General features: G+C 40.3%; 1 protein-coding gene across 1 annotated transcript in view; it reads right to left on the bottom strand.

The window, feature by feature from the left end:
- LOC124774991 (rRNA-processing protein UTP23 homolog) overlaps nucleotides 1-15,193 on the bottom strand; it is a 56,181-nt gene that overhangs the window by 36,626 nt on the left and 4,362 nt on the right. Inside the window, 2 exon segments of the mRNA XM_047249739.1 lie at nucleotides 3,529-3,586; nucleotides 3,588-3,626. Coding sequence (XP_047105695.1) covers nucleotides 3,529-3,586; nucleotides 3,588-3,626 — 97 coding nt within the window.

The following is a 15,193-nucleotide window of genomic DNA, read 5'->3' as shown; positions in this document are numbered from 1 at the left end:
TTTGTCAGATCTGAGAGGAAACCTCCTCTCCCCAAGAAGGACATGCTCTGCCCAATAAGAGAAGAGATAATAGGGGGAAGGTCATCCTCTTTTTCCTGATGGGACATGCTTGGGAGGCTATCTGAAACTAGTGTTAAGGTGAGAGAGTGAGCACTATTTTTTGCTGTAAGTGGGACCTTGGTTATTACTTGCATGAAATTTGTCATCAATTGTACAGAATGTATGCTTTCATATTTCTTCTGAGCCTCAACGGAAGTTAGTTGCTCGAGTGTTTTATGTTACTGTAGTTTGCATTCTAATTTGAAGACATGGCAAGTTGGAGAATGCGCAGAATCCTCTTTGTCACAGTTAACAGAAATCAATGATTTTCCAAACAGAATGATCTCGTGTAATGGTTGACCACTGTCCCACAGACTGACTCATTTGTACAGCATGATAAGTGTCCAAATTGTGTGCATTTAAAACAGTCCATAAGCAGTGTATATGGTTTGACATCACATGAACAACTCATTATTTTACAAATCACAATGGTTTTTCATTCAAGAAGTATTTACCATCTATTCTGGACCAAACCAAGAATTGTAAAGCATAGTTTTCTCCTGGGTTGTTAAACCAATTTCATTCTGTGCTGTTAACGCAACCACCAGGTTGGGATAATTTGGATCTCTTCTTTGTGAGCTGTCCAGCTTGGTGCCACCCACTGCAATCAGAGGCTCTCCCCAAAGGCACATTCCCACCAACAGCTCTGGCTACCTGATTGAGTAATCACTGCCTGGAGTCCTCGCGTCCCAGGCATTCACGGAGGAGAGACAGCACAGGCAATCAACAGAGTGATCCCCACATAGTCGACAGCTACAGCTATGCAGGTACTTGACGACTTCCCACGAGTTGGCTACAATGTAGGGTTCGGGGCACTTTTCGTGTATTACATGTGCACATCTGCTGGGATGCATGTCACATTGAGCAACCTTCCCTGCACAGCCTGCACTACTGAGAAAATTTTCAAAAGTACAAGGGAAAACTGAATAATGGAGACTGCACTTGATTAGTCAAAAACCAAGATCAGATATAAAATAAGAGAGTGGAAGAGCAACAAAAATCAGTAACCTTGGGTTAGTTCAGTCTGCATCACAGAATCCAACATTGTTTATGAGTCAGATGGAAAGGGTACCCAGTAAGAGAGATAGGGGAGGGGGGGGGGGGGGGGGGAGGAGGAGGAGGAGGAGGAGGTGGTGGCAAGGAATTGCAATGAAGGGTAAGAAAAAATAATGAAGCAGTCGCTCACAGGCACAAGCTCGGCACATAATTGATAGAAAATGAGATGATGTCCTCCTAGGAAGTGATGGGGAAGGGGGAGAGGACAGAGAGTTGGAGTGCAAGATAGGTGATCCTGCAGGCCACAGATAAAGAGGCAACCATCATTCTTTGAAAAGCCTTTGAAAATTCCTCATCACACAACTGAATTTTAGTTGCTGACTGATGGGAGTACCTCTGACTCTGATGTAGCTGCTGCTGTTCAGATTATCCCCCATAGGTGGTAGCAGGGTTTGCATGTTGTATCCACAAGCATTCCAACTTGTCTTCCATACAGCTCATCAACATAATCTGCCATATTCTAGTCACCACAATAGTGTTAACAATCACTGAATGACAGGCTGAAGTGGGGATTACGTTTTACTTGGGATAGGTGAGGGGAAGGAGGAGAACAAACGAGAGAACAGAGGGGTATTGGGGAGGAGAAGGTGGGGAAGGGGGGGGGGGGGGGTGAGGAAAAACCCAATCCAGCTTGCCACCTATCAGCAGGTCATTCATTCTTAGACATTTGTAATTTCTACACTAAGGGAAGCCAATTTGATGGCATGCAGTCTTCCCAATATATGATCAAATTCCATTGTCCACTGTCTTCTTGTTGCAGAGTGTGACTCCTCCTATCCACTGGTACCACAAATGTATCACTATCATGGTAGCAAGCCCTGTATGAGTTGAAATGTTATCCCAAAGGTTGACTGTTTTGCTCCCACTGAACTCGCTCACATACTGAAACTTTATCTTTTGATGTTGAAGAACCATACTGACACTCACTTTCATGTTTCAGTTTCATTTGAAGGGCTCTTCATGAATTGAGCTTGACATGACACTGACTTTTTCTGGTCTCACAAGAGAGGACACCACTGGACCATGTCACAGCATTTCTACCATTTTAATCACGTATTGTTGATGTAATGTGCTTCACATCCTTCAAGTTCTAAGTCATTCAGACCATTCTTTCAGGACAATGCAATTAACATAAGCGTTCGTGTGAATGCCTTTAAGTATCATTGCAAACTTAGAACAAACTGTTATGTGTTATTTAACACCCCCCCCCCCCCCCCCCCCCCCCGGTCGCACGCACACACACACCACAATATAATGAAAAGCTTTGGAAACAGTGGATAAGCCAATTTTCATTTAAAAAAAATGCATGGAGCTATCCATCACTTTTTATGATACACATTTATTAATTTGTGGAAAAAGCAGCCATAGAGCAGTTCCTAGCCCTTCAAACATTCCATCCATAGTACTTTGGAGAAAAATTTAAACATCTGATATACATGTACATCAGTTTTAATTTATAGAGGATTGACATGAACCATGAAATAAAGTTTCCATTGTTCTTATTGCCTAGAGTACATGACTGAAGTGATGCTAACTCTTCCAATTTCATATATTGTGTGTATGTTATTTCCTCCACTTCTATTACCCTTGGTACAAATATCAAAAAGAAGTGCATTAATACTACATGTTTCAATATTTTCTCAAACCATCATTTATGTGTGACTTTTCCTTCTGATACATACAAAGGATAAGTATGACAGATCAGCACAAGTCTTTGACACCGCCTGCCCACTTTTAGCTGTGGTGTAGTAGTGTTGTGGCGGATGACCTTGTTGTAAGTGTAGAGCATTAGTTTGTTTTGTTTGGGGTGGGGGGGTATTAAATGGTAGGTTTATGCTGTGTTTGTACTTTATACTGGCTTGTAGTGGGTGATGTGATTCATGCTGGTGTGAGAATGTGGTGCAAGTTTGTATTCTCACTAAATGTGTTTGTACTCTGGCCTGGCTTACTTTGTCTCTGTGCTTGCCCAGTGGCTATCAGTCAAGTTCACCGGCTGCATGTTATGGTGATAAATGGAAGATTTGCAGTCACTGTCAGGTAAGTCCATAAGTTAGTTGTGACCAGTGATTACTGTAAGTGTCATGTGTGAGCGAAACATGTGGCTGACTGAAGTGGCTCCCAGTTGTTCATATGAGGATATATATCAGGAGAACTGTGCAATTATTTACACTGTTCAATCTGCTGAACGATCTGGTTTGAGAGGTTGAGTCTCAGTTTGTCTATTATAGTTATGTTGAATTATTTTTGTTTTGCATCATCTGTATGATATGTTGTGCATGAAATGAGTCTCAGCACATGTTTCATCATCACTGACTGAGCTAGAACATTAATACATTAATGAAAATATCATTATGATCAGTCTGTATTTCTTACCAAGTCTCTCTGTTTCCAAAATCACACATGGGGTTGTCAGAAGCTTCACATCTCCACCCCAAATATTTTGGTAACTGTTCTTTCAAGCTAAGTTTATTCTGAAAACATAAATCAATAATTTGTATTCTCTTAATATATAACACAAGAAAGCAAATGTTTTACAATGTTGAGTTAAAGTACACCACCAATACTTACAAAAGAATGTTTTCACATTTCATGACAAGATCAGAGGGAACACTTACTTTTTTTTTATTTAATACAAGTACATGCAGTGCATTTAAAAATGTCCCATTACTTCAAGTTAAGGAATTTTAACTCCCTGAGACCATTTACTTGAAAAATCTTTGTATCATTATTGATTTATTATGGAATGTTTGTAGAATAGCTTTCACAGTATCACTCTGTTGAAATCGCAGTTGCTTATATGAACCAAGCAATGGCAGCAAAGTATTTCTTAGCTTATCTTTCTAAGCTACCTTTCTGATGAATATTGAGAAACAATATTTTATGAATTCAGTGCCAGTATGTGGAGCTGTCACATTCCCAGCTACATCCATTTTCTGAGAATTTCTGTTAAAATAGCATGGTTGAAGATCCTCTGCCAAGTTTGGAAGACACAGTGAGAATCCTGTAGCAAACTGAAGCTTTGAGTGCAAGCAGCAGTTCACTTAAATATCCAAATGGCAGTAATCCAGGTCAAGTACTGGTCTGGGACATATAATCAGCTAACAGAATATGCATTGGAAGCATTTAACATTACAATCACAATTACGTTTAAAGAAGACACTAAACTAGTGGAAAGCAACATGAAGGAGTTATACCAATCCTGACCTCAAATTCCTACATTTGTGAGTCAATGCAAACTAGTTGACACTTAAAGTAAATAATACTGGGTAGGTAAAATAAAACTGGCCCAGGAAATATTTATAGGTTGATTTGGAGCTGACCCTTGTCAATGAACAGGAGAATTGCCCATCAAAGAAACTGTTGGAAATTGTTATGTCGATGAAATAGATGGTTGAAACACGAAATGGTATTCACAATAAAACAACGCGTGATCTTTGTCATGTGCTATGTGAAGCACAATTCAAGGAAAACATCTGTGGAACTATTTGCGCTAAAATTTGACAAAGTGATTTGGTAAAAACCAAAAATTAGTGACAAAAAGAAACAAAATGGGCTCTATAGAGAATAAAAATCGTTATCATCCAGAAAGAGTCTCAACACCAGAAAACATTGCTGGAACAAAGGAAAGTCTAGTACAAATTCCAACAAAATCTAAAAACCATTTAACTTTGCAAGTGGTAATTCAGACATTATGAAAATGGACCTGCACTGCACCTGTATCCTTACAAATTTACTATTGAGTACAAGTTAAAGCCCCCCCCCGCCAAAAAAAAAAAACCCTTGTGTGTTGAGTTCTGCCTGTGGTTTCTGAGTGAGGTGCAACCAAGACTTTTGGAGCCTCAGTTTTTCATTTCTTCAGACAAAGTGTAGTTCATACTTGAGGGCATAAGAAGTCACAGAACATGCGCTATTATGCACATTGCAAATTATTGTGTAATTTTAAGACTGATATTTGTTGTATAATGTCCGGTATCCACATTGTAATACGACTCCCTAACAAAACTGTTGATTCTAACTGGAAGGTCCAGAAACTGTTTAATCCACACATGGATCAACTCACACAAGATGAACAACTAAACGGATATTCTTAGCAAGATGAAGTACAGTACACACTGCTTTGACAACCTTGACACACAATGACACGTTTGGTGAGGAATCAACAATCAGCAGAGGCAGTGAAACCGTTCCCATCCCCTCTCTGTGATTTTTAACTCAGGAACAAACTGAGGTATCAGGTGTACTAAAATAATATAATCCTTATACACAAGATGAGCTATAATAGAATATTGAAAACGCTATTGCTGCTATCCTTCATGCAGAGCTGCTATGTGAATCTAACAATTTGATAAGTTGGGCATAGGGCTGCATCAATGTCAATGATGGCCATTCTTGGAATCTTCTGTGACACTCATTAACAAAAGTCAATCCCAAGCCAGTCTTATTGTAAATATTTTCTGGGCCAGTTTTATATTGCATACCAAGCATTTCACTGGAAAAACAAAACCAAATGAAGATCTATTTACAATAGTGTGTGGTACAGATGTAGAAAGATTAATGGTGATAAAGCTGTTGGGAAAGGCTGTTGAACAACAGTTAAATTGGAAAGATCATGCAATGGAACTTTTATGTAGACTCACTTCAGCCCGTTTTACTCTCACAGTTGTTCCATAGTCCGTATCATGTAAAGTATCAGAATGGCATACACTAAGTAATGCCTTATGACCTGAGTGAAAGTCAGTGACAACTATCTGCAAAGTACCAATGTCATATAGAGGATGTTTAATTATGTAACCTTTGTACCTACAGGATCTTGTATATCTGTAGGGTCTCTTAACTAATGGGTACACACAATGAGTAAACTCCTTGATTCATTATTTGTGTCCATCATGTTCTTTACAGATGAAGCAATGTTTGGCGAAGCCAGTAACGCAGACTTTAAAAGCCAATATCCATTAGTTTGGACACTATACCTTTAAAACACATGAACAACAGTGAGGTTTAGGCATGATGGGTTCCAAGCTCATTCTGGACTGTATGTATACTATACTGACATTTAGGGCCATAGCCAATTAGGTTCAGTGTGGTCCAATCGGGCTGCATGATTCTTAATCCAAAACAAAAGACATTTCCAAGCATGTGGATTTTTATAGCCCCTTATTGTATGGTAGGGCAAGCGGCAATGAGAAAATACTTCAGGAATGGAGACCTGCAGTACCATTTGCAAATAGTTTGATATTTTTCAAAGATGCAACAGGCCATTGCTTAACATATTGCTTTACACTAGAGAGGAGAGCTGCATCAAACCAGTCTTTGGACTGAAGATGAAGACAGCAATAACAACAACAACAACAACAACATGCAAGAAAATACACATCAATACATTTTGTTTAGAGTAGCATCAGAAAGCATGGAGAACATAGGCATAATTTCTTAACAAGTCCTTTATAAGAATTATGTGTAAACTGGGCAAGTGCAGGAATCTTAATCCACCCATAAATCACATTGAAGCTCTGTTGGCCTACCTGGCAGTAAAAAAACTGAAGACATTGTCTGCTGGTTATTTTAATATAAATTTTCTTAAGAACTCTTCCAGTAAGAATTATTTTATTATGTAAATTTCAAATTATTCAACTTGATTACTACTGTAAACTCTGAACACCATTTGTATTATATTTAAAACATGCTATATTGTGCGTTTGTCTGTACAGTGAATTTTCAATAATCATCGTATAAGACTGACTTTCGTTTATATACTGAACTCAATGCTCGTAATGAGCTGTGTACATTCTTCCACATTTTTATAAACACCTTCTGCGATGATTCATTAAACTACTGCCTTGTTTCCTGTGACACAAGGGAAGTTTTGGCATCTGTATTATGTTTCAGAAATATCGCAAGTTGGTTTAAATTATTTTTAAGTGTGACTTCTCACGAACGTTTGTTTACATTCATCTAATCTTTTAGAATAACCTTCCGTTTGATGTTTCTGACCTTGCAGTAGTAACTAACATAACATATTAGCAAAGACTGCTTTTTTAACAGTGAAATAAACATAATACATTTCATAATATTTCTTCAGTGATTCACGTTTTAGCTTTTGTTGTTGTTGCTATATGTACAGGGCTATTACAAATGATTGAAGCGATTTCATAAACTCACTGTAGCTCCATTCATTGACATATGGTCACAACACACTACAGATACATAGAAAAACTCATAAAGTTTTGTTCGGATGAAGTCGCACTTCAGGTTTCTGCCGCCAGAGCGCTCGAGAACGCAGTGAGACAAAATGGCGACAGGAGCCGAGAAAGCGTATGTCATGCTTGAAATGCACTCACATCAGTCAGTCATGACAGTGCAACGACACTTCAGGATGAAGTTCAACAAAGATCCACCAACTGTTAACTCCATTCGGCGATGGTATGCACAGTTTAAAGCTTCTGGATGCCTCTGTAAGGGGAAATCAACGGGTCGGCCTGCAGTGAGCAAAGAAACGGTTGAACGCGTGCGGGCAAGTTTCACGCGTAGCCTGGGGAAGTCGATGAATAAAGCAAGCAGGGAGCTAAACGTACCACAGCCGACGGTTTGGAAAATCTTACGGAAAAGGCTAAAGCAGAAGCCTTACCGTTTACAATTGCTACAAGCCCTGACACCCGATGACAAAGTCAAACGCTTTGAATTTTCGGCACGGTTGCAACAACTCATGGAAGAGGATGCGTTCAGTGCGAAACTTGTTTTCAGTGATGAAGCAACATTTTTTCTTAATGGTGAAGTGAACAGACACAATGTGCGAATCTGGGCGGTAGAGAATCCTCACGCATTCGTGCAGCAAATTCGCAATTCACCAAAAGTTAAGGTGTTTTGTGCAATCTCACGGTTGAAAGTGTACGGCCTCTTTTTCTTCTGCGAAAAAAACGTTACAGGACACTTGTATCTGGACTTGCTGGAAAATTGGTTCATGCCATAACTGGAGACCGACAGTGCCGACTTCATCTTTCAACAGGATGGTGCTCCACTGCACTTCCATCATGATGTCCGGCATGTCTTAAACAGGAGATTGGAAAACCGATGGATTGGTCGTGGTGGAGATCATGATCAGCAATTCATGTCATGGCCTCCACGCTCTCCCGACTTAACGCCATGCGATTTCTTTCTGTGGCCCGAGCGAGGTGGCGCAGTGGTTAGCACACTGGACTCGCATTCGGGAGGACGACGGTTCAATCCCGTCTCCGGCCATCCTGATTTAGGTTTTCCGTGATTTCCCTAAATCGCTTCAGGCAAATGCCGGGATGGTTTCTTTGAAAGGGCACGGCCGATTTCCTTCCCCATCCTTCCCTAACCCGAGCTTGCGCTCCGTCTCTAATGACCTCGTTGTCGACGGGACGTTAAACACTAATCTCCTCCTCCTCTTTCTGTGGGGTTATGTGAAAGATTCAGTGTTTAAACCTCCTCTACCAAGAAACGTGCCAGAACTGCGAGCTTGCATCAACGATGCTTTCGAACTCATTGATGGGGACATGCTGCGCCGAGTGTGGGAGGAACTTGATTATCGGCTTGATGTCTGCCGAATCACTAAAGGGGCACATATCGAACATTTGTGAATGCCTAAAAAAACTTTTTGAGTTTTTGTATGTGTGTGCAAAGCATTGTGAAAATATCTCAAATAATAAAGTTATTGTAGAGCTGTGAAATCGCTTCAATCATTTGTAATAACCCTGTATTATCTGACCATGAGTGGATCCTATGGGAGCTGTTGTTGGAAAGTGGGAGCTGTAGTAAATGGTTTCATGGGGGGGGGGAGGGGGGGGAGATGTAGTGAGGACCTTGAGGAAACTGCTGAGGTAATTTCCTGGAACTGCAAGATATCCACCAGGATGAGATTAATAGCGGAAAAGGAAGGGAACATCTGTGTTCTACAGGTAGAGTTGTATAAAGCTAGGTGAGAGGTGGTAAGGACGAGGGAAGATAGTGCTGAGAGGGGAGTAGCTGGCAACTGGCAAGAGGGCTAGCAGGAGAAGGACATGGTCTGACAATTTTGTTGTGGCTACCAGCAATGGGTTTCAGCAGTTAGAGTTGAAGGGAGAGGAGGCTCAGGATGATGTAAGGGTAGGATACATGCAGCAGACTCTGCCCATGATTAGGAAAGTTAGTAATAATTCTAATGTTAGGGAGAAGAAGGTATTGCTGCTAGGTAGCAATCATTGCAGAGGTGTACACCCTCTATTATAGTAGAAGTTGGAGGAGGAGTATCAGGTTATCAGCAGAGCTGGATCAAGTGACTGAGGATTTAGGTTAGGGCCTTTGTGTATAGATTTCACAATCGAAGATCAGGCAGTAATATTGGGTGGGGCAGGAAAGAGCCTGGACAGGAACAGGGCATACAACATAGATGGTCATCTGAATAAGAGAGCTTTGCTAACTGGTGGCACCAATGTGAGTATGGTTGCATTGTCCCAGTAGCATGATCACCCTCATCTTGGCAGTGCTGTAAGGCATTTAAATGCAGAGTTGGAGACAGTGCTGATGACTGCTGGCGGGGATCCACACTGCAGTGGTGCTGGTGGGGACTATCAGGGGATGGGGCTACACTAGGCATGGTCTGCACGTCAACAGGTTTGGGAAAGGGAGATTGGTGGAGTTGATTAGTGAGAATATAGTGGGTAGGTAAGGGGCTACACATGGTCAAATACCTCCTGCCATTGATAGGATAACCAGGCTTTTTTTCAGGTTAAACCATGACACGAGGATCCACTCTCTTAAAAGTATCTCAATCAGCTTAGATACTTCTGCACCATGTATGTGGGAAAGAGAATGCGCCACACCGGAGTGTGCAAGCACCACAGAAATTTGCTCAGAAGTATTTATTATTCACCAAACTGTGCAGTACATCAAAAATAAAGTACACCAGCTTCCAGCTCAATTACAGTCTTCGAGCAGCACAGTAGTGTGCATTACAGAACACTGCTGTAGAGGTGATGAATTGCAGTACATAGTGCTATCATCATATGAATGTCCAAGTTGCTACTGTAGGTCTACCTTAATGGGTTGGCTATTATGTATCTTTAAATGGTGGCACACATTTTAAAGCTATACAAGATATGATTGCAATTAGCGCATATAAAGATTTTTAACTGTCAGCCACTGTACAAACAAAGCTGCATATCAATAAGAAGCTAATCACTCTGTGTGTTTACTGCTCACCTGACGGTAATGTGAACACTTTCTTCAACAAATTAACTGAAGCCCTGGAAAGGGTCTCAGCGCCCAAAACTAGCATAATAATATGTAGACATGAATATGTGCTCAGGATGTAATTAGTAACACGTTCCTAAAGATTTTGAGCACACTGCTTCAAGGTTTACAAAAAGTTTAGCTTCAATTTTAGACCATGAACTTTCGGACACTGACAGGGAAAACTGTATTTATAAGAGGTCTTGGCATTTTAGATCATTGCTATCATATAATAAAGCTAGCAGCAGGCTCAGTGAAACTTACAAAACTTTAGGCCTACAAAAGGATTTTTTCATGTCATAAGAGAGATACTTTTTCTAGGACAGTGGCAAATCAAACCTGGCATGAAGTGTACATGGAAAGTAGTGTAGATGCTAAATTCTGAACCTTGTCTAAATTAACATTTTATGTTAGAGAAGGAAAGTTCCTACTCACCATATAGCGGAGATGCTGAGTCGCGATAGGCACAATAGTGTCTATTGCTGACAAAGGCCTTAATGGCCGAAAGCTATAATTGTGTGAATCTTTTTGTTGTGCCTATTGCGACTCAGTATCTCTGCTATATGGTGAGTAGCAACTTTCCTTCTCTAATATTGTTACATTCCATCCTGGATTTTCCATTGTTTAATTTTTGATGTAACATTTCCAAAAGTAGCAATTTCTACTGTGACAGCTAAGGAAAATAGGTGGATAACTGCGGATATTAGCAAGACCTCACAGACACTTAAATTTCTCAGTTCTTTGCAAAAGTTCTGCACTAATCCACAGTTTCTTTACTATTACCACAGGTATAAAACCATTCAATGCATGTTACTATACAGTGCAGAAAATAAAAGCAAACTGGTATGGGGTGTTGTAAAACAAGAAACTGGAAAATTCGAACACAAGTATAATAGCGTACAAATCAAAGATGGGGACATAATAATAGAAAGTCCTCAGGAATTGGCTAATTTTATAAATGATTATTCCTCTGGTACTGTGGAGAAGCTACAGCAAAAGCTTCCTGAAACGCACATAGCACCCACAATTTTTCACGCAGCAAGCACAATAACGATGATTCCTACAACAGAGCTTGAGGTTAGGATGACAGTACAACAATCAAAAAATAAGAAGTCAGCAGGCATAGACAAGGTTCCTGTTTCTATTCTGAAGAAGTGCATATATACCACAGAAGCCCCATTAACAAACATAATAAATGAATCCTTAGTTCAAGTGAGTTCCCAGAGTACATAAAGCATGGATCAGTGGTGCCCTTGCTAAAGAAAGGTGATGCAAAAAGCACTGAAAACTACAGGCCAGTTTCACAGATGTCTTCATTTAAAAAAAAATAAAATAAAATAAAAATAAAAAAGAAGCAATTGTGAAGAGAGAGACTGATAAGTTACATGAGTAAATACATCCTCTTTAATGAAGCACAGTTTGCTTTCAGAAATGGAAGAAGTGCAATATTGCCCATTGCAGAGTGCACAAAAGTGGTACTTGACGCTCTTAATAGAGATGATTGTTTTTGCAGGTGTTTTCTTACACTTGTCCAAGACTTTTGACGCTGTTGACCACAAAATGCTGTTAAGCAAGCTAGAAGCACTACATATAAGAGGAAAAGTGAATGAGTGGTTTCATTCTTACTTGGAAACCAGGGTGTAAAAGGTGGAGCTGATTCAGGTGTTTGGGTGATGATAAATTTTTACCAAAACAACTGTCAAATAAGAACTATATAAAGATAGGTGCTGTTTCTGTTCTTAATATATGTCAATCACTTTCCAGAGAGTTATTGACACACACACACACACACACACACACACACACACACACACACACACACACACACAAACAAACACAGATTTAACTTTCACAAGCTGAAGCGTTTAAGGGGAAGGAAGAGGGGTAAAGGAAAAGGATTGGAGAGGTTTAGGGAAAGCGGTTCAGTTCAGAAAAGTCACCCAGAACCCCGCGTCAGGGGAGACTTATTGGACAGGAGTCTTTCCTTCTCATCCCATCCAGTAAGTCTCCCCTGACCCAGGGTTCTTTTCTGAACTGTACCCCTTTCCCTAAACCTCTCTAGTCCTTTTCTTTCACCACTCTTCCTTCCCCTCCAACTCTTCTCCCAGAAGAAGTAGCTACTGGCTCCGAAAGCTTGTAAAAGTTAAATCCTTTGTGTGTGTGTGTGTGTGTGTGTGTGTGTGTGTGTGTTTTCCCCTGCCGCCGCTTGGCGAGTAGATTTTTTATCTATCCATTTATATTATACTTTCCAAACAATGTACAACATAGAGAAAAAGTTCTCTTTGCCAATGAGAGCACCATCATGGTTACTGATAAAACATCAGAACTCCTATAAGAGAAAGCAAATAAAATACTCAAAGGATATTTACAATTGGGCAGTATGTAATACAATGCTGAACATAAAGAAAACTAACAGCATGCAGTTCAGCATAAAGAGCATACGTGATAAATCTATAGATTGTGTGGCAAACACAAAGTTGTTCGGGACGAACATCAACTGTTGGTTAACATGAAGTGAACACACAAAGAAACTGGCAAAAAGAATGTCATCAACATGCTATGCTCTTAGGGTGTTAGCATCAGTTTGTAACAGCCAATGTCTTGTGGTGATATACTGTGCCTAGGTACACTCAGTTCTTAGCTACGGGATTCTTTTCTGAGGACTGAAGGCATAAAACATGGACATGGTTTTTAAACCGCAGAAAAGTGCCATTTGAATAATAACTAGTCAGTCATGATAAAGACTTCCTAAATGTTAATAGTGATCACGATACAAAATCTATTAAATATGAGTTCAGTATGGTACTCAAAAAGCCAAAAATGTAGTATTTTTTGAAAACTATACAAACACATGAACTGGAGTAATGGAACTATATAGTGCTCATGACATGACTAACCAATACTGCAGATTTATTAATAAATACTTGTTGTCGTGGTCTTCAGTCAAGAGACTGGTCTGATGCAGCTAGCCCAGCTACTCTATCCTGTGCAGGCTTCTTCATCTCCCAGTACCTACTGCAACCTACATCCTTCTGAATCTGCTCAGTGTATTCATCTCTTGGTCTCCCTCTAGGTTTTTTATCCTCAATGCTGCCCTCCAATACTAAATTGGTGACCTCTTGATGCCTCAGAACATGTCCTACCAACCGATCCCTTCTTCTAGTCAATTTGTGCCACAAACTCCTCTTCTTCCCCAATTCTATTCAATACCTCCTCATTAGTTACGTGATCTACCCATTTAATCTTCAGCATTCTTCTGTAGCACCACATTTCGAAAGCTTCTATTCTCTTCTTGTCCAAACTATTTATCGTCCATGTTTTACTTCCATACATGGCTACACTCCATACAAAGACTTTCAGAAATGACTTCCTGACACTTAAATCTATACTCGATGTTAACAAATTTCTCTTCTTCAGAAACGCTTCCCTTGCCATTGCCAGTCTACATTTTATATCCTCTCTACTTCGATCATCATCATTTATTTTGCTCCCCAAATAGCAAAACTCATCTACTACTTTAGGTGTCTCATTTTCTAATCTAATTCCCTCAGCGTCACCCAACTTAATACAACTACATTCCATTATCCTAATTTTGCTTTTGTTGATGTTCATCTTATATCCTCTTTTCAAGACACTGGCCATTCCATTCAACTGCTTGGAAGAGCGGTCTCTGACAGAATTACAGTGTCATCGGCGAACCTAAAAGTTTTTATTTCTTATCCATGGATTTTAATTACCACTCCGAATTTTTCTTTTGTTTCCTTTACTGCTTGCTCAATATACAGATTGAACAACATTTGGGATAGGCTACAACCCTGTCTCAATCCCTTCCCAAATACATACCTCAATAAAAAAACTTTTGCTGTAGAAGTACCAATAACTTAGATTAGGTCAATGTCTAGGTAAGGGCCATGGATAACTGAAGGAATATCTAGTTGGAGAGGATAGGTAACACCTACTTGCAACACAAACCTCAAGTTTGGTGATGTTGTGATCATGGAAAAGCTCACAATAGAAAATAATACCAATTATTATTTGATACTTGAGGAGTACCTAACTGCATGACAGATGGTGACCACATGTATCTGCAGGCAGCTGTCATCTATACCGCTAATCAACAATGATACTGTTATAACTTCAAGTTGAACAAATATATTTCGAGGAAGACACAATACATGAAAGTCACAGATCAAGTAAACAGAGTAAGACATGTGTACACTTTAACAGTCAAATCATAACTGAGTCCAAGTCTAGCGGCGGCTGGCCGGCCGGCCGCTTAGGTGGCGCTGCTGCTGTATGGCTGGCAGACAGCGCACATGTAGAGGACGCGCGTAACTGTGTGGCGGCACTTTAAAAGATCGGCAAGTCACAACACTTTTCCCCCCTTTGAATTTTTTTGCACAGGTCTTGATGGAGGTGGCCTGTAGATTGCTAACGTCCATAGGTGTTGAAACTTCCTGGCAGATTATAACTGTGTGCCACACCGAGACTCGAACTCTTTCAGGAGTGCTAGTTCTGCAGGGTTCGCAGGAGAGCTTCTGTAAAGTTTGGAAGGTAGGAGACGAGGTACTGGCAGAAGTAAAGCTGTGAGGACGGGACGTGAGTCGTGCATGGGTATCTCAGTTCATTGAGCACTTGCCTGCGAAAGGCAAAGGTTCCGGTCTGGCACACAGCTTTAATCTGCCAGGAAGTTTCATATCAGCGCACACTCCACTGCAGAGTGTAAATCTCATTCTGGTCCATAGGTGTTGTTTGACTGACCATAAAGTCTCAAGGAGGCGGCTTCCCATACGGATGGAAGTGTCCC

Source organism: Schistocerca piceifrons, chromosome 2 (assembly GCF_021461385.2).
Source record: "Schistocerca piceifrons isolate TAMUIC-IGC-003096 chromosome 2, iqSchPice1.1, whole genome shotgun sequence".
In the NCBI taxonomy this organism is placed as follows: domain Eukaryota; kingdom Metazoa; phylum Arthropoda; class Insecta; order Orthoptera; family Acrididae; genus Schistocerca; species Schistocerca piceifrons.
Note: the sequence above shows the minus strand (reverse complement) of the source record. Positions and strands in the feature narration are given on the sequence as shown.